The sequence below is a fragment of the Macaca thibetana genome, chromosome 14 (assembly GCF_024542745.1).
Source record: "Macaca thibetana thibetana isolate TM-01 chromosome 14, ASM2454274v1, whole genome shotgun sequence".
NCBI lineage: Eukaryota > Metazoa > Chordata > Mammalia > Primates > Cercopithecidae > Macaca > Macaca thibetana.
In genome coordinates, this window is record NC_065591.1 from 116,379,214 (window position 1) to 116,404,868 (window position 25,655).

The following is a 25,655-nucleotide window of genomic DNA, read 5'->3' on the forward strand; positions in this document are numbered from 1 at the left end:
CACTTTTTACCTATTGCAATCTGGCTTTAACCCCCACTACACGTCGAAACTACTTATGCCAAGTCACTCAATGTTTTAATTGTTGCCAAGTTTAACATGCGCTTTTAACTTATTTTCATACGTAAGCCCCCTGCCCATGCAGACCCGAATGCTCCCTTTTTCTTGAAACTCTTTTGTTCTTTTGATTGTGTGGTATAGTTATCTCCTATATATTCTCCTATCTTACTGGCTGTGCCTTTTTTAGCCTTCTTGGGGAGGTCCTTTTAACCTTTCTACACATACTGATGTCCTCAGAAATCTATCTGCAGCTTTCTTCACCTTCTACTTTGCATACTTTCCTGAAATAATTTCATCAACTGCTAGGCTCAGTATGCTGAATTCCCCCCATCATGTCTTGCACTTCCAAGCTTTTATACATGCTTCTCCCTCTGCTTGGAGTGTGTCCTCTCATACTTTTGAAAACCAGATTAACAAGTCTTTCTAAGAAAGACTCAACTCAGGTCTGTTCTCCAAGATGCCTTTGCTGACATCTAACCTACATGCTTCCACAGCACCTTGTATCTACCTCCGCCATTGCATTTTACACACTATATAGTAATCATCTGTTTACTGATTTGTCTTCCTGACATAGTTATGCTGTTCAGCAGTGTCTAGCACAGGGCCTAGTCCATGGTAGATAAACAAATGTTTGTTGAATAAATAAAAGAACATCCAAATAAGCAAATGAATGAATGGTTAAGTGATTCTGGAATGGACAATTTGGGGTTTGGAAAGAGGGTAAAGGATGTGAAAGAAAAGCAGAAGAAAAAACGGGAAATGACTGGTGTATTTAAGCAGCTTGTTTTGTTACCCTTGTTTACGTGGAATAAAGTTGTCATTTCATTTCATCAAAAGTTTATTGAGCATCCAGTATGTGCTAGGCACTCTGCTGGATGCTAGTAATACAAAGATGAAGATGAAAACAACACAAAAACAAACAAACAAACCCCAATTCCTTACTAACCCCTCCCCACCCCCAATTTAAGGCAGATTTGGCTTAAGCCTGGGAAGCTGGCCCCTCAGGGATTCAGCACCAGGTATAGCATGCTCTCATCTCACCCTCACCTTCACCTGTGCATCTCAAGGCTGACCAGCAGGTACTCCTTCTCCAAGTCCTGCTGCCTCTTCCACCTTCCTGAGAAACTTTCCCCTACATTCATTATCTCATTATGGATGAGGCACCTGGGAAGTTTAGGGGCACTGCGAAGGCACACCTGCTCAAATGAACCTGGGGAAGTGCCGAGGGACAGGGAGCTGAGACAGGCATGCTGTTGGGGTAAGGGCAGAGGGGGCAAACTAGAAATGTCAGTGCTTCTGGGGCTGAGACAAAACTTGACCTGGTGTGTAGGTGATGGGTAACGGGGGCCTTGGAATAGCTCCATGGGATGATGGAGAATCAGAGCTAGAGTTTAGGAGGTTGGGAATGGGCCAGGGATGCAGGGACCCTTGGAGGCATTAAGGAGGAGGGGATGGAATACACAGAGGGCCTCCTTCTCTTTCAGATTGGTAATTGCCCTCTCTCCTGACACAGTAGATTACTGCCACTCCTATGAATGCCACCAATAGGTGGTGGCATGGGCATGTCCTGGCTACACAGCGGCCCAGTCTCTTTATTTTGATGTTAGTGTGATTAGGGAGTCTGCCCTTGTTCTGTGCCCTGGGACCCGAGCATGTGGGAGCAGGGCAGATGGGTGGCAGGAGGCCAGGGGTTGGATCATGTTCCCCTGAAATGCTGGGAAGCAATAAGCCTCCTCCTCCCCCCACCATTTTTCTGGAGATTAGGACTTATTCTCACAGCTGGAGGAAGCTCAACAACTGAGGTTCCTGAGGACAATGATTGTTTGAAAGGCTTGTTTTGTAAGGAAGCCAGGACGAATGTATAAGTTAGATGAGCTAAAACAGTTCCTCACTTGGTCTAGTTTTCTGGGCCAGGGGAGTAAGTGGAATTCACTTCTCTATACGAATAAGCCCATCCATCTCTTCTGTTCATGAACAGAGACAGAAAGAATGCTTGGCATGACATGCCTCTGAGGGAGGCTCTGGGAGGAGGCCAAGCTGGCAGGTTCGGGTTCTTTGCCCTTGCTAGGGCCTAGGTCAGAGGGAAAAGAAACATACTTGTACCCTTCCCTCACCACCTCGTAGGTCCCCAGGTACAAGGTGCCCAGGGAAGAAGGCCTTCACAATGATCCCCCAGCTCAGAACAGCCCCTGCACACCCACTAACCGGCATCTGGCTTCTCCTTAGCTTCGTGCAGCTGTGGATTTTGGGAAAGTGGCCTCTCTAATCTGAGCTTGCCAAAAAAAAAGTGCCCCAGCACTCAGGCATTTGTTCAGTGGGAAGCGTGGCGGGTGGGAAACAACACAGCTCCCTGGGAAGAGCACAGGATAGTCACGGGCGGGTTAGGTTACTGATGTTAGTTTCCATAAAACGCTTTTGGGTGTTGGGCCAGAAATTTAATAATCTATGTGGTCCTAATAGGGCACAACCTATACCAAGTGAGAACACAGCCTGTAAACCGGAAGCAAATGCTCCCCGGTTTCACCACCTCAACACTGCCGCCTCCGCGCACCCGCCTCCGTCTGCGCATGCTCATACGCGTCCACACCCGAGACACCCGCGCCCCGCCGGGACCTCCCCTAGCCCCTAGTGCGCCGCGCCCCGGCTTCGCAGCCCCAGCCCTCCCCCCGGGCCGCTGGCCGCAGACCGCGGGCGCCTCTCAGGGGGTCCCGAGGCGGCTCAGGCGCTGATCTCCACCGGGCCGGCCTCGTCTTGCTCGCGGATTATGTGCACGCCCGCAGTCCGCAGTGTGCGCGAGGCGCTGCGCGAGCGGCCGGGCGAGCTCGGGGCCCGGGGCGGCGACGTGTGCGTCCGGCCGGTGGCTGGGGAGCGCGCTGGGGAGCGCGGGTAGCGGCGGGCGGAGCGGATGGGCAGCCCTGGCGAGCGGCCGGGCACTGCGGGCGACACGGAGTAGCCGGGCGGGCCGGGCTCCGTCGCGCTTCGAGGCTCCGGGGACGGGTTCTCCTCGGGCTCCGGGGAGTCCTGCAAGGACACGCGCCGCAGGGGTCAGGGGACAGTCAGCCCAGACTGGGAGCGCGCCTGGTGTTAGAGCTTGCTGGAATTCTGAGGGGAGGGACCCAGTTTCCCTCTGCACGCCCACCTCCTGGAAGGCTGCAGGCAGGTCTGGTTTTCCTGGCGATATGCCACACTGAGCATGGGGCCTCCTAGCACGTAATAGGTGTTCAGTAAATGTTGAAATGCGATGATTTGAGTGTTTTTCCCCTTTACTGTCCTCTTTCTACCCATCGTGGACAACCTGGGACAGAGTTAGTTGTGGAATACTGGGGAAATCACCAGAACTGGTGTCCAAAGACCTAGGTTTGAAACCTAGATCTGCCACTCATTGATTTGTTTAATCCTGAGCAAGTCATTTAATCTCACAGCCTTGTTTTTTCTAATCTCTAAAATGTGCATGACACAAATATTTCACAGGGTTATTCTGAGTACTGTAAAGCAGGGGTCCCCACCCCCAGGCCGAGGACTGGTACTGGTCTCTGGCCTGTTAGGAACAGAACGGCAGAGCAGGAGGTGAGCGGTAGGCTAGAGAGCAAAGCTTCATATGTATTTACAGCCACTCCCCATGGCTTGTATTATCGCCTGACCTCCGCCTCCTCTCAGATTAGTGGCTGCATTCAATTCTCATAGGAGCACAAACGCTATTGTGAATTGTGCATGCGAGGGATCTAGGTTGCGCGCTCCTTATGAGAATCCAATGCCTGATGATCTGAGGTGGAACAGTTTCGTCCTGAAACCACCCCCACCACCATCCATGGAAAAATTTTCTTCCATGAAGCCAGTTCCTGGTGCCAAAAAGGTTGGGGACTGCTGCTATAAAGGGATAGGAATATAGTATGGCTCCCTAGAACCAGGCATGTGGGAGGGGCTCACTGCATGTTTCTGGGCACCCAGCCCAGAGCTGCTCACCTTGTCCTTCAGGATGTAGAGTGCCATGGGGTTTTTCCGTTCCTGATCACCACTTCGAGGGAGGGTGTCTGCTGCACAGGGGAGAGAAGTGGGTGGCTGGCCCAGGTACAGATTCTCCCCACCAACCGGCACCTACTCTCTGTGCTTCCCAAATGGCCCGCCACAACCTCCACCAACATATCTGAATATCCTGGCTCCTACCTTGGCCAAACCTCTCCCTCCTCTGCAGTCTTCGTGCAGTTGGTGGGGGAAGGGTCCCTGCAGAGCTGTTTTCCTTGTCGCCCAGTTCTGCCTTTTCCCAGCAGCCCACTGATCTGAGTGTTGATGGGATGGGTGAATGGGTGGCTGGGAGCTCACCTTCTGGTTTCAGGCGGTCATCATTCTGATCCATGTATTCCAGGGAGTTTTGCTTCTCTAGCTTCTTCTGTTTCCTGTGAATCAATCCAGCCCCACCATGAGCCGAACTATTGAACATGAGCAGAAGATCTAGCGGGGACACAGGGAGGGATCTGATGGCCATAAAAGAGGCCTTGTGACAGGAAGATGGGCTGGGTACAGTTCATGAGCTTTGGAATGAATCACATCTAGCTTTGCACCTTGAGTCTGTCACTAGCGTTGTGACTGTGGGCAAGTCATTTAACCAATCCTAGTCTCAGTGTCATTATCCGTTAAACTGCAGATAATCATACTTAAAAGGTAGCCGGCTAATCACAGCCACAGTGCCTGGCCCCAGAAAAGGTGGTTGGCAAGCAAAAAAACTATTGTTACTGGTGCTGTGGTTGTGGGGGCTTGGGAGCACAAGATGCTGTTGCATACACAATGGAAGAATGGACCTCTTGGGAAGAGATGCAGAGCCCTGGGATGAAAGGCATAGGTTTGGGATGGATTGAAGGACTCAGGTGCTCAGGAGAGTTACCCAGACCTTTTGGAAGGTTTCCAGCAGGCACAGACTGTCACCAAGGTCACAAGGAGGAAGATGCCTCCTGTAGACAAGATGATGTAAAGGGAACTTCTTCCTAGGGAGAGAGAGAAGCAGAGAGGCAGGAGGGACTTCAAAGGGGCAAGGTGTGGTAAGCAGAACTTCTGCCATGGACGCAAGAGAGGGGGAGCCCCAGGCTGCATGCCTTGCTGATGCTGGTGGTGGAGCTTGCACAGAACCCACTGCCCACCTGTTGGTGTCCTCCATGGATAGTTGGCCTATCGCTGTCCCCCTCCTCCCAGTGACATTCTCTGGGATGTCCTCAGTCCCTCATGGTCACCTGCCTCTTGGGGCTTTGAGTCCTAAAGGAAAGCCTGCAGGAAAACTCACTGTATACGGTGATCTTGACAGGCAGGCTGCGACCCTGGCTGATGGGGTTCTCTACCACGCAGCTGTACAGGTCGTCGTCCTCCATAAGCACGCGGGTGATGGTGAGCACCTTTTGGTCCGGGGACAGGAGCATTCTCGAGTCATTGAGGAGGGGCTTGCCGTCCTTCAGCCAGGTGTAGCTGGGCTTGGTGCCATTCTCGTGTGAGCAGTTCAAGGTGAAGGCCTCGCTGAGTTCCAGCACAGTGGTTGAAGCCACCAACACCTGTGGCCTCGAAATGGGCACTAAGCCACAGGAATGGGGGAGCCTGTGAGTCATTGGCTAAGAAGTGTCTCCCTTCCCCTTTTTAGCTCCTTGCCTTCGAACACACCTTTAACGCTACCTTCCAACTCAATCTGTGGGCTGAGAAGACTTCAGACATCCTAAGTCCAGTCCTTTCCCATCACTTATTCATTTGTTTCACTGATTATTTATGGAGCACCAACTAGGCATAGTGGGTACAATGCTGAACAATGCAGACATGGCGTTGCCCTCATTCCCTCTTTCTAAATGCCTTCCCATGAACCCTGGGCTTTAATGTCTTAAACTGACCCAGCCAGGAAGATATTTTAGTTGGGCTAAGCCTGGGTCCTACTGTTTAGGTTCAAATCTTGGCTCTATCACTTCTAGCTGTGTGACCTTGGGCAAGTTATTGAACCTTTCAGTAGCTCACTTTCCTCATCTGCAAAATGGGGATGATGATATTAACTATCCCCAGATTATTATAAGCATTAAGTGAGTCAACATATGCAAAGCACTTAGAATAGTTTCTGGCACATGGCAATCACTCTACATGTTAGCTGTGCTGTGCCTGTCTGCCAACTTCTAACGTCCACTTGCCTCATTCTCAGCTCCCAAGTGCCTTTTGGGTTGGTTTTCCCTTGGTCTAGCTGGTGCGCTGGGCAGACCCTTCCCCAGTCCCACCTGCCAGTCTTGCCTCTTTCCCTGCCAGAGCACTTTACCATCTACAGTAAGGTTGATGGTCTTTTCCCCAGTGAAGGTGTCGTCGGTGATGGAGATCTCAACCTCATAGGTGCCCTCATCAGCCAGCTGCAGGTCGCTGAGAAGCAGGGAGCCATTTTCAAAGAGCCGGATACGATCTCGATAGTCAGGCCGCAGGGTGCCGATGACCTCCGTGCCAATGGACTGCACCACGGTCACTGGCTTGTCCCGCTTCAGCTGCCACTTCACTACAGGCCTGTCGCTGCTGGTACTGCTGTACTGCACAGAAAGCAGAGCCGACTTCCCCACGGTGCCATGGATCAGACGCACAGGGCTGGTGATGTTCACCCCCTCCAGGGGGTCTGTGAACAGAGGCCCATGAGGAAGAGGGAAGCGTCAGACCCTGGGCTCCTTAGCCCACTCCCAACTTTAAGTCTTCTGATCTCCCAAAGCCTCGCCCTCTGGCTCTTCACTCCCTGCCAATCCTGGCTTCTTAAGCCTGGGTGCTATCTCCTCCCCCATAGTAGCTCTGTGCACTTCTGCCCCTTTGTTCTCTCTCACAGCCATCTCACAGCCTTCAGTCCTTCTTCTACCTGGCCCTTTGCCTCTCTGGCACTTTGTCCATTGCCTTTCTCTTGTGGAAGAGTCTAGCACACCCACACCCTATGAGCTCCATTCGTAAAAATATTGAACGTCTCCTATCTGCCAGACACTTTTCTTTGTCTTTAGGATATATCAATGAGCAAAGCCGACAAAAATCCCTACCCCCATGAAGCTTATAAGTCATTAGACCTCTGGGTGAATTTGTCAGATCTTCTCGATTGGGGATTGGGAGGGTGAGGAGATGGTGAAAGCACGGAACACAGATTCACAAAGAAAGGAGTAGGTCATGAGACAGTGCCAGTAAAGGGAAAGCTTAGGGGCCTGAAGACAACTTGACCACTTTCTAGTTATACCAGGAGCCTCCCCTGTCTTTTTTGCAGATGCATGTAGTGTCTTACTAGGCCCACTCAGTGCAGAACAGTCCTGCAACTAGGAAGGTGGTTTTCGGAATTCACCCAAACTCCAGCCCAATCTGGACCCCTAGAAGAGGGATTTGGGATGGGCAGAACAAAGAGCTGAGAATCAGAAAAGCTTTTTCAGGCTGGGCTCTACCTACCTCTTACTGGCTATGTGGATTTGGGTACATAATCATTTTAAGCCTCATTCTTCTCATTTGTAAAATAAGGATAATAATAACAAGGCTGGGCACGGTGGCTCACGCCTGTAATCATAGCACTTTGGGAGGCCAAGACAGGAAGATCACCTGAGGTTAGGAGTTTGAGACCAGCCTGGCCAACATGGCAAAACCCCGTCTCTACTAAAAATACCAAAAAATTAACTGGGCATTGTGGCACGCTTCTGTAATCCCAGCTACTCGGGAGGCTGAGACACGAGAATCGCTTGAACCCGGGAGGCAGAGGTTGCAGTGAGCTGAGACAGTGCTGCTGCATTCGAGCCTGGGTGACAGAGGACTCCTCCATCTCAGAAAAAACAAAAACAAAAAAAACCCCAACAGCAACTGCCTTATCAAGTTCACAAGATTGGAAAGTACAATATGCATATTTGTCATTGTCATATAGCAGACAGAACACAAAACTGAGCAGAGTTTTGGGCCCTATTATTGATACGTGACTTAGGAGGGTCCCATCTCCTTGGAGCTCAGATTTCCCATAGATAAAAGGAGTAGTAGGCTGGATGGTCTCATTGGTTTGTTCCAGCCCTGTAATTCTGGGATTTTACCACTTGTCCAATGGATGCCCTATCCAGAGGGCATTTCAGAGACCTCTTAGGAGCTTTGGGACCTGAAAAGACACTGCTATTTGATGTCACCTAGCCTTGCAGAGCAATCCTACCACCCGAAGGAGGGTCTTCTGGAGAGGACGCCAGTTGGGAGCTGAGCTGAATTTAGCTGAACAGGCACATACATGCCAGATTCTCAGTCCCTCTGCACCCGCTGCCACTTTCTTTGGCAGTCATTCCCTCTGAAGCTCCCTCTTGCTTTCTCACCCTTATTTCTCACTCTGCTGCTGCTGCCGTTCAGTGCTGAGGAAACTGAGCTGTACCTTTTCATTCCTTATTTCTCTCCTTGTGCTTAGAGGGCCAGACCAAACCAAGAGGCAATTAAGCTAAAAGGTTGGTGGTGAAGATCAAAGCAAATTTTATTTACTAAACATATGAGATCAATTTTTGGAAAAAGTGCTTTGCTAAGTAGTAAGCTCCTCATCTTTGGAAATGGCCAAGGAAAGCCCAACTGGCTATTTTTACACTTTGCTGGGCCTCAGCTTCCTCCTCTGTACATTGAAGTAGCAGGACCAGAAGATCTCTAGGGACCTTCTTAGCTCTGACTTTTTTTTTTTTTTTTTTTGAGACAAGGTCTCACTCTGTCACCCAGACTGAAGTGCAGTGGCACGACCGTGGCTTACTGCAACCTCTGCCTCCCAGGATCCAGTGAACCTCCCACCTCAGCCTTCCAAGTAGCTGGGACAACAGGCATGTGCCACTATGCCTGGCTAGTTTTTTTTTTTTTGTATTTTTTGTAGAAACGGGATTTCACCATGTTGCCCAGGTGGCTGGTCTTGAACTCCTGAGCTCAAGCAATCCACCTGTGTTGGCCTCCCAAAGTGCTGGGATTACAGGTGTGGGCCACCACACCTGGCCCTAGCTCTGACATTCTACGATCCGCTACCTGCCAGGAATGTTAGAATGATAAAACCTTAAAAGTAGAAGAAACAGGTTGGACGTGGTGGCACATGCCTGTAATCCTAGCTCCTCGGGAGGCTGAGGCAGGAAAATCACTTGAACCCAGGAAGTGGAGGTTGCAGTGAGCTAAGATTGCACCACTGCACTCCAGGCTGGGCGACAGAGCCAGACTCCATCTCAAAAAATAAATAAATAAGTAAAATAAAGCAGAAGAGACAGCTCTACTGATTAAAGCTGAATGTGTGAATATCATATGCTTGCTGTTGAATGAAAATCTTAATTTGGGGCAAGCAAAATGAACAACATAAACTATTTTCAGACTTTTAAAAATTAATGATACTTTCTTCTCACAAAATCTTAAATAAAAACGGACAAATGAAATATGGTTCCATCTCACCTGCTTTGGTAGAAGAGGTGGTGGGGATGAGTCCTGTCCCCCTCAATAACCTAAGGAGCAACTAGGAATCCCTACTGGCTCTGTGCATCAGACTAAAGTCCATTTGACCACAGGATCCATAAGGTTTCTTCCAATTCTTAATTTTTGTGATTAAGAAATTAGGTCCAAGGCATGGCTTGATTTAGAAAAGCAAACTTTCAAATTTCCCTGAGTAGGCAAATAGGCTTTGGTATGTATAACAAGAGGTGGTCCTGAAAAAAGTCATGAGCTTTATTAAAGGCCACTGGGGTGATGATCAAATAGCTGGGGAACATCTACCTCCTTTCTTGGGACCCAATGTGCAGTAGTATGCTATTTAGGTGAGGGTTACATATGCAGAGGCATCCTGGAGTTTAGTAAATTGGTGTGTAAAAGGAAAATAAATCTTGGGGCTCCAAAATCACTAAGCTAAAGGGAAAAGTCAAGCTGGGAACTGCTTATAGCAAACCTGCCTCCCATTCTATTCAAAGTCACCCCTCTGCTCACTAAGATAAATGCATATCTGATTGCCTCCTTTGGAAAGACTAATCAAAAAAAGAAACTCAAAATAATGCAACCATTTGTCTCTTATCTGCCTATGACCTGGAAGCCCTCTCCCCACTTAAGAGTTGTCCCACCTTTCCGGACCAAACCAATGTTCGTCTTACATATGTTGATTGATGTCTAATGTCTTCCTAAAATGTATGAAACCAAACTGTGCTCTGACCACCTTGGGCACATCTCATCAGGACCCCCTGAGGCTGTGTCACAGGCATACGTCTTCAACTTTGGCAAATAAACTTTGTAAATTAACTGAGACCTGTCTCAGATATTCGGGCTTCACAGGTATAATGACCCCAAGCACCAAACTTTGAGGATTCTCATTTCCTTCTTCTACAGTCTGGACAGTGACAACCTCAAAAACAAGTAGAAGGGATTTCCCCTTTCGCTTCTATCTTCTGTGGCCTCCTGGAGCTTTCCTGGCTTTCACGCTCTCCTGTCCCATCCAAAGTCCTAGGAGCCTTTTCGCTATCTATTTCTCCCTGAGGCCTTTCTGCCCATTTAAAGTAGATTTGTTCTGGATAAGAATATTGGAGGAGTTATGGCCTACAGATTGCCTGAGGCCTTACCCTCCTTTAGATAAGTCCCCTCATCATGCCTGTGAACATGGGCATGTCCGTGGGTCAAAAGGGTGTATCACATGTGTTCATAAGTGAATGAAGGAGTCTTTCTTGAAAGCTGACAGAGCAGTTTGCTGAGCAAACACTGTTTCCCAAAAACTGTAGCCAAAATCATGCTCTGTATTAAGTTCAGGGTTCCACAACTTTCAAGGGACACAGAGAACTGGGACAGGAGCCAAAGCACGACACAGAAATGAGGAAATAGCTCACAACTAAGGTCCAGAGTGGAAATAAAAGGACTAGGACCGCTCAACCTTGAGAAGCGATTAACTTAATCATTGTCTCCAAGGCATCATAATGTAGAAAGTTTCTGTTCCCACCAGAGGCTGAAGAAAAGGAAATGAGAGCTCAGCAAGTTGTACCTTATCAACCTCAACAATGCAGTACTGGAGTAGGTTGTTGGGCACTCCTCAGGTAGGATTTTGAGCTGCTGTGATGCTGGGGAATGTCAAACTTTAGGGTATAAGAAGGCATCTGCAGATAGCCTTGGCTTTTCTTAATAGGGTAGTCCCTTAGAGAAATCACCATCCACTCATTTTTATGTGTTCCCTTTGCTGAGCCAAAGTTTCCTTTCGCCAGTATTTGTCTTAAATTTACCTTTTAAAAGTGCCAATGTGGGTAGTGCCAAATATGTGTTCTAGGACTTGGTCTATACACACCTTATCCATATTCCTAACACCAAAGGTTGCTGCCATGTCCCTTTTCATCTGAAAAGTTTTTGGTTTAGTTTGGGTCTGTCTCCACAAAGAAGTCTCTTCATCCTTTTGGCCGTCATAGATACCCTTCCTTGGGCTTTCTCCAACTGTATTATTTCCTTTTATGGTGTGGTAGCCAGAACTGCATCTAATAATCCAAGGGCAGAACACCTCGGTTTCCTAAAAGGAAAACATATTGTTTCTGCTTTTGGTTTTTAATATTATTCCTAATTAATGAGGATCTGAGAAAACCACCCCCTTCCTTTGCTGTTACTGTATAGGTGCATCACTTATTGTGTGGATATTGGGGCTGCTGTGTTGTATTCTTATGTTGTTATCCTGTTGAGGCCTACAAGTCATTTGAAGCGCCAGTTATTCAGGGATGTGAGAGAAAACCAGGAAACAGAAGCTGTGAAGAAGGCTTTTGGGATCCAGAAGGAAAGGAGCTGGTAGCTTTTTATCTACAATCTAAGGAGTGTAGATGTTCAGGAATGTGTACCTAGTTAATAGGTATCAAGATGGCACACAGAGATTTACCATGTTTGTGGACTGGAACAGTTACTCTTGTTAAGCTGTCAATTCTCCTAAACTGATTTACAGTTTAATACAATGCCAATCAAAATCCCAGGAGGTTTACTTTGTGATCTTGACACGAAGATAGACAAATAGATCAATAGAAAGTCTGAAAACAGACTTAAATATGATTGCTCAAATGATGACAAAGGTGATACTGCAGTGCAGGGAGAAAAGTTCTTTTCACAAAATAGTGCTGGGCCATGTAGGATAAAAATGAATTGACCCTTACCTCACACCTTACACAAACATTACCTTTGGATGGATTGCAGATCTAAATATGAAAGGTAAAACAACAACGTTTGAAAAAGAAAACAGACTACGTCCTTGACTTGAGGGCAGACACAGATCTCTTATAAAGGACACAAAAGTGGTAACCATCAAAGAAGGAAATGATACATTAGACTCAATAAAATTAAGAGCTTCTGTTCATCAAAAGATACTATTATGAAAATGAAAGGCAAACCATAAAGTGGGAGGAGATGTTTGCAATACATATATACTATAAAAGGCTCATAAGCAAAATATATAATTTAAACTCCCACAAGTTCACAATTTTAAAGAAATTAAAACAACACAATAGGAAAATTGGCACATTAATTTTAATAGAAATACAATTTTAAACTTTTTTTTTTTTTTTTTCCAGCGACAAGGTGTCACCCTGTTTCCCAGGCTGGACTGCAGTGGCATGACCATACCTCACTGCAGCCTCAAACTCCTGGGCTCAAGAGATTCTCTTGTCTCAACCTCCCAAGTAGCTGGGACTACAGGAACACACCACCACATTCAGCTAATTAAAAAAAATTTTATAGGGAAGAGGTCTTACTACATTGCCCACGCTGGTCTTGAACTCCTGGCCTCAAGCAATCTTTATGCCTTGACCTCTTAAAGTGCTGGGATTACAGATGTGAGCCATCATACCAACCTTAAACCAGAATTTGATACTGGTTCATACCCACTAGGATGGCCAAAAGGAGAAAAAGAAAATACAATTATTGGGAAGATATGGATCATCTGAAACTCTCATACATGTTGGTAGGAGCGTAAACTGATACATTCATTTTTGAAAACCGTTTGGCCATATCTATGAAAGCTAAACACACAAATACCCTATAATTAAGCAATTCTACTCCTAGGTGTATCCCCGAAAGAAATGCCCATATCTGTTCTCCAAAAGACATGTACCATTATAGGATGTATAATAGTAACAACTCTATTCATAAAGCCCCAACAGGGCTAAGTTGGTTGGGTTGGTTTGGAAACAACCAAAGTGTCTATCAAAGTTGAATAGAGAAATAAATTGTGGCATATTCATACAATGGAATACTATACAGCAGTGAGACCAAAAAAACTAAGACAACAACATAGATGAATCCTACAAACTTGATGTTCAGACATAGAAGATTGAATACATATGATACCACTTATAGAAAGACATGCAAAATTAATTTGCATTAGAAGTTAGGATACCACTATAATCCCAGAGGGAAGACAGTAGTAACTGAGATAGTATGAGGGTGATTCTGAGGTGCCAAAATGTTGTTTCTTGATCTGGGGGTTGATTACATGGGTTTGTTAACTTTTTAAAGGCTCGCCAAACTGTATCTTTATGCTAAATGTACTTTCTTGTATGTAATTTTTAATAAACAATTTTAAAAATGACAGCACCTGCAATGTGGGGGTGAACTTGGGGCTAAAGAGCATGGAACCCAGGTAAGAGACTTGTTTCTATTGGGTGCCTAGAGGATGGAATCTCTTGTATTCCAGACAATAAAACCATGGAAATCAGATTACCTAGATTTATGGCATGCTGTGCCTATGTCTGTCAGTTAATGTCCTGGTCTCTAGAAAATTCTTATTTGAACGTTTCATAAATTGGAATTTAAAAATTGGGAAATAAAAATGATGAATTTAGAAAAGCTTCATTTGTCCATGTCAGGGCCAGACTGTTAAAGACTGTGTGCTCTGTGACGCCTCAGGGCTAGCTTGGTAGTGTCTGCCATAGTACAAGATTAAGGTAAATCTTGGGGAGCCAGGGCCACATGGTCCAGTCTCCCCTTTAGTGCCAATCTTAAAAACTACATTTCCCAGCCAGCTTCCCTTGCTGTGAAGTATGGCCATTTGACTGAGTCATAGCAAAGAGAACTAGTGCAAGTGATACATATCACTTACAGACCTTGTTTAGCAAAGTCTTCCTTGTAGTATGTCTCTCCATTAAAAAAATAAAATAAAATTCTCTACCTGGAAGAAAAGAAGATAAACCTCATGGTGATCTTTGGAAGCACATGTCAAAGTTGATAGGGCTCCATTGGCTTGGTCCCTGAAAAACTTCATGGAGTAGAGTCCTTCCTCTTCCCAGGCCTAGTCTGAAACTACAATGGACTATCACATAGTTAATGCCAGGAACTTAAATTTTGGAATTTATTGTTCCCAGAAGCAGACATTTTCCTAAATAATATATTAGGGATGGGAGGGATTCCTTCTAGAATCTCAGCTCTTATTACTCTTTAGTCCACAGCAGTACAATGGCCTCTCCCAGCACTTACCTCTTATCTATCATAGGTCATTAACTAATATCCTATCAGCATAACTTACATTATAACTTTTTTTTTTTTTGAGAAAGGTTCTTGCTCTGTCACCCAGGCTGAAGTGCAGTGCCATGATCATGGCTCACTGAGGCCTTGACCTCCCTGGTTCAAGAAATCCTCCCACCTCAGCTTCCTGAGTAGCTGGAATTACAAGCGTGCACCACTAGGTCTGGCTAATTTTTACATTTTTATAGAGATGGGGTTTCACCATGGTGCCCAGGCTGGTCTCGAATTCCTGGGCTCAAGCCATCCAACTGCCTAGGTCTCCCAAAGTTCTGAGATTACAAGCATGAACCACCACTCCTGGCCACATTTAGAATGTTTTGATGTATTTACTAAGTTACATTTTTCCACATACAATATCCTTGATCACCTTTTGTTTTGTCCCAGTCTTACTGACTGATGTGATCTTTCTGTAATTTTTTCCCTACCATTTGATGACCAGAAAGAGTTTAGGGTCATCTCTGCTTTGTATATTTGTGTCATTCCTATTCTCAACTCACTATCTCCATACCTTCAGCTCTCGTTATTTCTTCAGCTCATTGTCATTTCACCAAAGCCAACAGTAACTTCTTAATTGCCTTATCCAATGGGCTCTTTCAGGTCTTTGTCACATTCAGTGGTGTTGGTTTACTCCTGAAAACTCTCAACTCCCTTGATTTTCTGGACAGTACCACAGGCTTCTAGTCCTTCTGTCTCTCTGACTGTTCCCTCTTTGTCTCCTTAATAGGCATTTCTTCCTCTGCCTTCCTCTACAAATCTTGAGGTTACATGATGTTTCATTTTCATCCCATGTTTTTCTCCTCCTAAGTAATATTATCTATTTTTATTGTTTTAACTCTCACCTATGGCCTGACAGCTGCCAAATACCTCTCTCCAACCCTGACCTCTCTGCCACCCAACTCCAGGCTATGTAACATCTTCACACGGAAGCCTCATAGGTATTTCAATCTAAACATGTATGATATTCATTTTTTTATTTAAGGTTTCACACAGCAATCCTCCCTCCCTCCCTAAATCCTCCTACTTCCTACAGGTCACTAGCTCCTGACTTTACCTCTAAAACATTTTCTCAGCGTGCCTCATTCCCTCTATCTTTATTATAATTTCAGTCCATGTTATTTCTCTTATTTCTCTCCTGATCTATTGCAATAGCTTTTTGACCTGTGTTCCCCTCAAATTCATACGTTGAAGTCCTAACCCCCAAGTACTTCAGAATGTGATCTTATTTGTCAATGGGGTTACTGCAGATCTAATAAGAAGGGATCATAATGGAGTAGGGTGGACCTAATCTAGTATGTGTCCTTATAAAAAGGGGAAATGTGGACACAGACATGCAAACACGGAGCATGCCATACCAAGACTGGAGTGATGCTGCCACAAGTCAAGGAATTACCAGAAGCTAGGCGAGAACCCTAAGGCAGAACCCTCCCTAGAAGCTTCAGAGAGAGCATGGCCCTGCTGACACCTCGATCTCCCACTTCTGGCTTCCAGGACTTTGAGATAATGCATTTCTATTGTTTAAGCCACTCGGTTTGTGGTATTTTGTTACAGGAATCCTAGAAAATGAATGCAAACTTCCTTTCTTATTTTATTTGCCTCCAGTTTCCCCTGCAATGGTCCCCTGCAGACTGAGTAAGCTATCTGAAAGGTATGTGTAACCCCGACAGTCCCCAAATTAAAAACCGCTCACTCCCCCACCTCTCAACCCCCAGATTATGAGTCTGGTTTACAAAGCTCTTGCCTAACTCAATTCATGCTTTTCTCTCCAGCAGTGATGAACTGCTGGGCTCCGACTAAACACTTGATGTTATTTCAAGCTGTTGACCTTTGCTCATTTCCCAACCCTAACACCCACTTATACTCCTACCTTTTTTCCCCATCTTTTAAAATTCAGTGCACACATTCCTTCTACCAGAAAACCTCCCCCTGATATTCCCACACCCTGTGTCCTACCGTATCAACCCCCACTCCACCAGCACCACCTTCCCGGATGGGGTAGGTGACCTTTCTCTGATTGCTTGCATTCTCTGCATAATTGACTTACGATAGTTCCTGCAGTTTAGTAAAAAGATCTCTGCATCTCTTTGCCCCACTAAGTTGTGAATTCCTCAGCACTCTGTAACTGTGTGTGTGTGTGTGTGTGTGCGCGCGCGCGCATATGTGTATGTACTCATAAATAGGTATACTTAAATAAGATCACTTCTCGAAGGATTGGTAGGGGGCGGTAGAGGAGGTAAGCAGCTATGGAGTGGAGTGAATTATGGATAGATGGGTATGGCTATCCCACACTAGGAGGCTCATTATCTCCAAAGATTCTATCATCTGCCTTACTCTTCCACACTCAGAGAGGCCCGAGTCGGGGACTGGGGAGGTACAAAAAGAAGATTTCCCCTACCCCCGCCCCTCAAGCCCCACCACAATCCCTTGGAAAGAATGCCGGACTGGCCCACGCCAACAAGTCATCCCATACGAAATGGCCCAGTGCCCGCCATCTAATGTACTGAATGCCGTGGGAGCTCCAAAGTCATGCAGCCTTTTGGGGGAAGGGGGCAGGGGCCGCGCGGGAGGCACACGGAATAAAGAAATATGCTCAACACTAATGCCTGAATTCCCTGAGATGCTTCCCACGGCAGCTGAGCTCTCCCCCACTCCCGCCCCAAAGGCATTCAGGCCCTCCACTCTCCCCTCCCTCTGCTGCAAAAGCCCCGGGTCCTTTCTTCAGACCCTTTCTTACCCTCTGGCCTCCTACCTGTCTGGATCAGAAGAAGGTAGACAAAAGGAGCGAGGTGCAGGGCCCTGGAGGCTCTGGACAGGGCTCCCCTTTCTCTCTTCATTTTGGATGGCGTTCTCCAGCTCTAGTGGAGACAATTAGCATGATTTCTCCACTCTGGGCACGTCCCCTTTGTACCACTCGGAGTTTCTCTGCCCGAACACAACCCTGCCAACTTCCCTCTGAATACACAGAGCTCTGTGTATTGCTGGACTTGTTCTTTCCTCTCCCTCAGACCTGGCATTTTCTAGTTTCCTAGCCCTACATCCCCAGTTTGGAAGCGGGTATCTGCTTAGGAGGTAATCTCCAACTCAGGTTCCCACATGGGGGGCGCCGGCAGCCCAGCAGTTGGTTGCTTGTCGGTGCTGAGCCCCACTACCTGGGGAGATGAGGATCTGGGCTCAGAGCACTGAGCTGGGACACACACTTAACTGGACTTTGTGTCCCAACCTACCCTGTCTCCACCTCACAGTCCTTCTCCCTGAGGAGGAGGGTACATGCCAGGACAGACCTCCAATAAGCTCTGAAAAGGGAGGGAGAAGAGCTTTTAAAAAACTGGGAAGTGAAAGACTCCAGAGAATTGCTGAAGAAATGGAAAACCCCTGTTCCATCCCAAAGGAAGAAGACTGGAAAACAGCTTGAATTCTATTATTTTTACACTTGTCTTTCTCTGGCTTGGAATTTTCTCTTCTATCATAGAACCACATAGATGCTGGAGACCTCTTTCCAGAAGCCACTCTGTTCATTCCCCTGCTTTCAGCCAATTTTCTAGAACATGTCAGAGCAAAATGAAGGTAATGTCCTAATAGCCAGCATCCTAGGGTTCTATTATCAGCTTAACAGCCTAGCTTTGCGCTCCTGTCTCAAGGCTGTGAAGAGGAGAAACACCCTAGCTCTACTCTGACCCCCATTCATGTGTTCACACCATTTCATGAGGGCGGCCAAGGGAATGGATGCCTAGTAACTGTGATCTTGGGATGGGCTTGCAACCTCTTTGAGCCTCCAATTTCTCATCTGTAAAATGGGGAAAATAATAGCTTTCTTGAGGGGAATTGTTGGGAGGATTGATGAAGAGTTGGTATAGAAGAGTACCTAGCAAATCTTTTGTTACAGAGATGATATTTTAAATTTTTAAAAAATTGCCTTTTCTTGTTTCTTTTTTCATTCATGCTGGGATCTTTATATTTTTGGGAGACCAAACTTCACAACTTCCTTCTTGATCATCCCTAAACCCTGGTCTTGGTTTTGTAAATGCAGCAATTATCTCTCTGAATATTCTTCAACTTTCCAGAACTGAAGCATTATTACATAGCCCTTCTGAGCCTCGGCAGAGGGAGAAGAGTTGGGAGGCACTGAACTTCACAGAACTCTCCGAAAACATTCTGAAATATATAAAGGGGATTCTTTTTGTTTTTTTTTTTTTTTGAGACGGAGTCTCGCTTTGTCGCCCTGGCTGGAGTGCAGTGGCCGGATCTCAGCTCACTGCAAGCTTCGCCTCCCGGGTTCACGCCATTCTCCTGCCTCAGCCTCCCGAGTAGCTGGGACTACAGGCGCCTGCCACCTCGCCCGGCTAGTTTTTTGTATTTTTAGTAGAGATGGTGTTTCACCATGTTAGCCAGGATGGTCTCGATCTCCTGACCTCGTGATCCACCCGTCTCGGCCTCCCAAAGTGCTGGGATTACAATAAAGGGGATTCTTTTTTCCTTTTGCATTTTGGTGTTTATGACTCAAGGCACCTTTCTTCCACTGGAAGAGCTAATGTTATTATAGCAGTACACAAAAAGAAAGAGTCAATATGCGGCTTCTGACATTTAAAATAGCATTTCAAAGTCCATAGTAAGATGAAAGGCTTAGCCAGTCTTTGTAAGGGACAAAAGAGTATTCTAATTTCTTTTATCTACCCCTTGACATATCATAGATCAGCCTGTGGACTAGATCTCAGAGTCCTTCTGGAGTGTAGATAAATGGCCCCTTGGCCTGTGATAGCTGGGCCTTGAGGCTTATGGATGGGAGTAAAAGGAGGATGCAGTGTTTGGAAAATAGAAAGCCTGAAGTCTGCCCTTGTTATCCTGAAGCACTGTGGAAAGAAAAATGTGCTAGAGGGAGACTAAGAGGATCTAAGTTCTCAATATCCCCACTTCCCTGCCCCAGAGGTGGCTCTTTATACCTGCACAGAATTTGCAAGGGTTTCTAGGTTTCCAGAAGCCCTTGAGGAGACTCAGAAGTGCCGAGAAGATAAAGAACTGGCAGGAAGCAGAAGACTGAGCAAAGGCACTGCCATGTACAGGGATTCTAAGGCCAGAGGCAACAGCTGGGGCCACCTACTGCTGTGCTGGGAGCCTCAGGTAGCTCACCAGGCCAGGAAAAAATGTTGACTCCGAGTAGAGACTGGTGGGAAACCTGAGAATACCACACAGGTCCACAGACACCGTCTCCCTCTGTTGCCACAAGGTTACTTCAGCCACAAGGTTACCCCAACTCTTATTAGAGAGGAGCTGGTGTTGGGAGAGGACAATTGGAAAGACTGCTTGAACAATTGCCTGAGCTGTCCAAGCAGAGACTGAGCTACCTAAAGACAGTGTGAAAATGGTTGGATCAGACTGGGCTTACTGAGATGGAGTGATATTTTCCTCTGCTACCCTGGGGGGTGAGAGGCTCATGTGGAAGATCACAGCAACTACAAAGACATAAAGGCATTCCCTTTCCTTTGTACGTCTGAATGTACAAGGAGCAATTTTGCAATCTTGCTTCCAGTGAATGAGTAGGCCTTTAGAAACTTGTAATCATCTACTTATGTGCCTTTCTCTCCTAACAAAGAGTTCTTTGATTTAAGAGCTGTCTTATTTGTCTCTCTGTCCATAGTACCGAATACAGGGCAGGAACATAGTAGGTGCTCAACAGGCAGTTGCCAAATATTGAATGGATAAGCCCTTGCCTTAGTTCCTTTACAGGGGCTTCTCAAGCAGCTGGACAACTGGGGGTTGGGGAGGGGGGTGAGCAAGGGAGTGAGGCTACAGTTTATGGACACATATGAGGCACCCCTTGGGAATTCCCAGAAATAACCGGGGCTCACTTTGAGTGGGGACACTGATCCAATAGGCAATTGACTTACAGAAACATAAAGTAACAGCCTCACACATGACACGGAGTGTTTATCTCAGCTGTCTTGGCTCGCCTTATGTTATCCTTCCTTGTGTTCTTTGAGTTTTTTCCTCTGGGTGTGTCTGTCTCATGTAATTGTTGATGATGCTGGCTGTTTTATTTTTTTAAAGGGATATTCTGACTATTAATGTCACATTTCTTTAATGTCAAAAATATATTTATATGTGTTAGTCCACATGTCCAATTTTTGGATCAGAAAGTGTGGTTATTGTGGCCATTTCCTCATGAGCCTGCAAGCCTTTCTGGAGCAGGGAACGTAATTCTTCATTCCTCTGGGTCTCCCCATGGGGCCCAATTCTGAGTTCTGCATAACGAGGCAGCTCCAACAATGGTGTCGGCAAACTGCTTGACTGATGGCAGTCATCCCTTGCTCAGCCAAGGCCCACGGCCCTGCCTTTCCTGAGCTCTCTGACAGATTCATTTCTGAGGGCACTGTCCTCTTCTGAGCAGCGTAGCCCAGTTCTCTTGGCCCCTTCGCTGCACACAGTTGCTTCAGAATACTCCTTATTTGGAAACCCCTCTGGGTCTCTGGAATCGACTTCTCTCCCCTGCAACAGCGGCAGCCCTGGCTGCTGGTCCTCACACCTCTGCACTGAGCACCCAGACAGAGCCCCTGCAGCTCAAGATGGAGCACCTCAACACAAATTCACCACCAGCAGAAACTCAGAAGTATCTGTCTCTAGAATGGGAGGAAGGAGGAAGAAGCTAGTGATTTTAACCGAATCACCATCCGATGCAAACCTCTGTGACAGCAGGCCAAAACAATAAATAAACAAACAAACGAAAAAGGAGGCTAAGAAATTGTAAAACTGAACTCTGTCTTCCAAGAACTGAAGGTCTTGTAACAGTCACAGAGCAGCGGACTCACTGTGCAGCAAGAGACACTTACGGTAACCTTGTCTCACTTCTCCATTTTTTCCGATGAGGAAACCAAGGAGTAGCAGGGTTAAGTAATTTGCCCAAAGGTAAACGGCTATCTACTGATGGACCCTGGACTCCCAATGTTACTTAAAAACAAATGAACAAGCAAAAATCATTTAAAAATTACTTAATAGTAAAGGCAAGAAAAAATAACACACACATGAATGACATGTGAATAAGTACCATTTTAAGTAATTCTACTATTAGAAGTAAGAGTGTCCCCACCCACCTGGCCTGTTCCTCTGTCTCCAGGGAATAATGATAATACTACAAGAGAGGTTTAGAAACCACGCTTACTAATAATATCCCATCAGTGGTGGCTTTTATGTTTAGCATGCCTCCTCCTCCCCTTCATTCACTTCCTGCTATTAATTGAGTTGTATCTGTCTCCTCCACTAAATCCTGAATCATTATTGGTAGCAGAACGAGAAAAAGCCTTCCAACTAATGGCACCAAAATTCCTATGAGTGAGGAAATTTTCTTTAGCGAGAAAGTTACCTTGATATGCCATATGAAGTAGAAGGTAAGATCTTGAGCATTAAGAGTCAAGGAACACAAAGATAAATTGCTCCTCGTTAGAAATAAAGAGGAATTTGGGGGCAAGGAAAGTACAAAGAGAAGAGAGATGAAGACAGGAAGAGGGGATGGTGGGGAATTGAAGAAAATTTAAGAGCAGCTTGCATTGTTACACTGTATACCTCCCCTCCTTTGTCTTCTTCAAAACTTCAACTTGAAGAAAACTTCTTCTTCAAAACTTTACTACACTCAAATGCAGTATGTGTGTGTGCTTCTAGCCAATAAAATATGGCAAAGGTGATGGGATAGGCACCCTCTTGATTAGGTTACAACATGGAAGACATAAACCAGAGAGAGATTGTCTAGTGTACTACCATGGCATGAGAGGCCCCTGTGGCAAGGAACTGCTGGCCTCCTCTAGGAGCTGAGAGCAACTGTCAGTCAACAGCCAGCAAAGGAAAAAAAACAAAAAACAAAACAAAAAAAGGAACCTCAGCGCTACAACCACAAGGAACTGAATTCTTCCAACAACCATATGAGCTTGGAAGAGGCCCCCCGCCACCAGGCTTCAGAAAGGAACTTGGACAGCTGACACCTTAATTGAAGTCTGGTGAGAGACCCTGAGCAGCAGACCTATCTAAGCTGTGCATGAACTCCTGACCCAAAGAAACTGTAAGAAAATAAATGTATTCTGCCAGGCATGGTGGTTCATGCCTGTAATCCCAGCACTTTGAGAGGCTGAGGCAGGTAGATGGCTGGAGCCCAGGAGTTGGAGACCAGCCTGGGTAACATGCAAAACCCTGTCTCCACAAAAAATACAAAAAATTAGCTGGGCATGATGGTGTGTGCCTGTAGTCCCAGTGACTCTGGAGGCTGAGGTGAGAGGATCCTTTGTGCCCAGGAGGTTGAGGCTCCAGTGAGCTGAGATTGTACCACTGCACTCCAACCTGGGTGACAGAGCCAGAACCTGTCTCAAATAATAATAATACATGTATGCTGTTTTAAGCGGCTAAATGTGCAGTACTTGTTATGTAGCATAGAAAATGAATACAATTAGCATGTGTGCATTTATACTGACAAAGAGGACTGAGTTCTAGGTTTGGTACAACATGGTATGGAAAAAGGACGGCATATGTAGAACTGTGAAATGAGCTCTAAACTGACTAATTCAGCTGAAGCAGGAGAACGGAGTCAGGGATGATCTTGAAAACCTAGGCCTTCAAAAATTTGAAGAAATATTGGTATCTTAATTTGGGTTTCCTCAGAGGCAAATCCTAAGTCAAGAAGTCAAATAGTTTATCCAAAAGGTAATTGCAGCAGAACCAGGTAGTATATTGGGGGAATGAAACTGGAAGGAAAGGAAGCCAGTAAAGGCTGCATATAAAGTAAATCACTATTGTGGGCAGCTACAGCTTATTCTTCCTGCGAGCCCTGGGTGGTAGTAAAGAATATGCCTCCTAGGGGATAGGGAGCTGGGGTATTTATCCACCAACTGCCATCAGATATGAGGTAAGGGGCTGCTTCTGAGGGGTAAGGAGAGGTTAATTTCTGAGGCTTCTTACCTCCCTGTTCTGTTTCTCTCTCTCTCTCTCTCTCTCTGTGTGTGTGTGTGTGTGTGTGTGTGAGAGAGAGAGAGAGAGACAGAGATAGTACTACTCTGCATTTGACACTGTTAACCACTATATATATATATATATATATATATATATATATATATATATATTTGCTTATTTATTTCTTCCAACCCTATCTTACAAACAAGAAAACAAACTTCTGAGAGGTCAGCAGCTTGTTGAGGTCACATAGCTGTTAAATGGCAGAATTTGGATTAGATCCCAGACTGATCACCAAAAAAGGTTTTGACCAACCCCTAATGCACCAGTAGGAAGTCCTCCTCCTGGTATAAGCTTTTACTGTCCAGGACCTACTCCCTGACTAAGCTCTGGATATGAATCAGCCCTCTCTCCCCACTCCTTGGACCTGCTGGTATTGGTGAAGGTATTTTCTTTTTCTTTTCTTTTTTTTTTTTTGAGATAGAGTCTTGCTCTGTCACCCAGGCTGGAATGAATGCAGTGGCATGATCTCTGCTCACTGTAGCCTCCGCCTCCCAGGTTCGAGCACTTATCTGCCTCAGCCTCCTGAGTAGCCGGGACTACAGGTGCCCGCCATCACGCCTGGCCAATTTTTTTCATATTTTTAGTAGAGATGAGGTTTCACCATCTTGGCCAGGCTGGTCTTGAACTCCTGACCTCATGATCCACCCACCTGGGCCTCCCAAAGTGCTGGGATTATAGGTGTGAGCCACCACGCCTGGCCTAGTGATGAAGGTATTTTCATTTTTATTTTTTGTTGTATAAATCTATATGCAAATGGTACTGGTGTTGTCTCTACCATAAGTTTGATTTCTCCTAAAGGACAGAGGACTCGGGAGGCAAACACCAGTCAGAGAATTTGTAGAGCTGCAGCACATTGCCTGGGAAACAACGAGTTTGTATGAGGCTTTGTGTTGAGAGGAGGCAGGCCCCAGCTCCTACAGCAACCTCTGAATAAGAGACAGATTAGCCAGCTCCCTTCGGAACAAAACAAGCTTTCTGTATGCCTGGACAGTGAGGAATGGCCCCCCTCCAAGAACCTTTTTTTTCTATTCGTTTTCTTTCTAAAGTTCTCCTAGGTGGTCCTACTCTGGGGGCCTCTGAAAAATATCAAATAGAAAGTAGAAATGGAGTCAAAAGGCACCTTCATCCTGAACATTGGTTTTGCTGGCTGCAGATTTCTGTAAACATGAAGAGTTACTCAGATGAAAAGGGTTCTGCAGAGATATGGTGTCTCCACAAGATGTGGAGTTTGTTGGGAGAAATACATGATCCCGGGGGTGGCATGGGGTCCTGGGTAAATTTTGGAAGGGCAGCAAGGAGGTGCTCCCATTTCTCTACTGAAAACAGGAGAACATCAAAGTCTTTTATACTGAGAGTAAATATTTGATTTTTGAATAGAATTCCGGCCCCCTCAGAAACTGAGAGGGACTCAGGCTTGTGTCCATGGTTGCTAAACGTGCTCTATTCAGCCACTCTCCAGAGGAACAAAGAGGAGAAATTAATTGGCATTAAAGGGCTGGAAAGATCCAGCTTTTGCTGACCTACTTAAGATGCAGCAAGGACATTCTGGAGAATGTCTCTGGAGATCTGTTCTTGTAAAGCTTCAGTGCTCAAATACAAACAGGTTGAAAAATCATGGGGAAGCCACAAATTACACCCCAACTCATGAAAGGCTTCATTGTTTCCCTTCTCCTAGATCCTCAGATGGTGTCGACCCACCAACCGTGTCAGGGGAAGGATTCGCCACACTCTGCCGTTGTTCACCCTCCTACCAAAGAGGGGGGCTCAGAAATGGGAATCAGCTGGCTAGCATCTGATAATTGCCTACTGTGTGAAGAACACTCTATGTTCCAAACATTAATAAGAGTGGTGGGATGTGGAAGAGGAGGAAGGCGGCACATTCAAAAGTAATAGACGACAGGATCCCTGGATCCCTGTCTAGGAGCTGAAATATATTATAGCCGGGAAGGCTGCGCCTACATCTATAAGCAAGTATAATTGATAAAATATTTGCATTACTCTTTACAAATTATCTTTTAGAGTATTTTTTATTTAACCTTCTAACAACACTATGCAGTGGGATTTTTTTTTTTCTTCATTTTTTCCAGGAGGATCGTGAAGCTTAGAGAGGTTAAATAACCTGCTCCAAGTCACACATTTTACAAGTTGGCACAGCCTAGACTTAA

At 45.9% G+C, this 25,655-nt stretch overlaps 1 protein-coding gene and 1 pseudogene across 3 annotated transcripts in view; one reads left to right on the plus strand and one right to left on the minus strand.

The window, feature by feature from the left end:
• Positions 1–882: 882 nt before the first annotated feature.
• Positions 883–25,655, minus strand: part of HEPACAM (hepatic and glial cell adhesion molecule) — a 543,784-nt gene continuing 519,011 nt past the window's right edge. Inside the window, exons 2-8 of one of the 2 annotated variants that reach the window (XM_050755709.1) lie at positions 17,255–17,346; positions 6,329–6,670; positions 5,330–5,611; positions 4,943–5,036; positions 4,378–4,451; positions 4,021–4,091; positions 883–3,078 (exon numbers count right to left, since the gene is read on the minus strand). In XM_050755709.1, the coding sequence (XP_050611666.1) occupies positions 2,776–3,078; positions 4,021–4,091; positions 4,378–4,451; positions 4,943–5,036; positions 5,330–5,611; positions 6,329–6,670; positions 17,255–17,339 (1,251 nt within the window). In that variant the 5' untranslated portion in view covers positions 17,340–17,346 and the 3' untranslated portion in view covers positions 883–2,775. Of the gene's footprint in view, positions 3,079–4,020; positions 4,092–4,377; positions 4,452–4,942; positions 5,037–5,329; positions 5,612–6,328; positions 6,671–17,254; positions 17,777–25,655 lie in introns of those variants that run through there. The other variant, XM_050755710.1, reaches the window with a different exon arrangement.
• LOC126934876 (putative cancer susceptibility gene HEPN1 protein) lies at positions 1,391–2,334 on the plus strand (annotated as a pseudogene). Its single transcript, XR_007719129.1, has one exon. The product of XR_007719129.1 is annotated as a putative cancer susceptibility gene HEPN1 protein (transcript).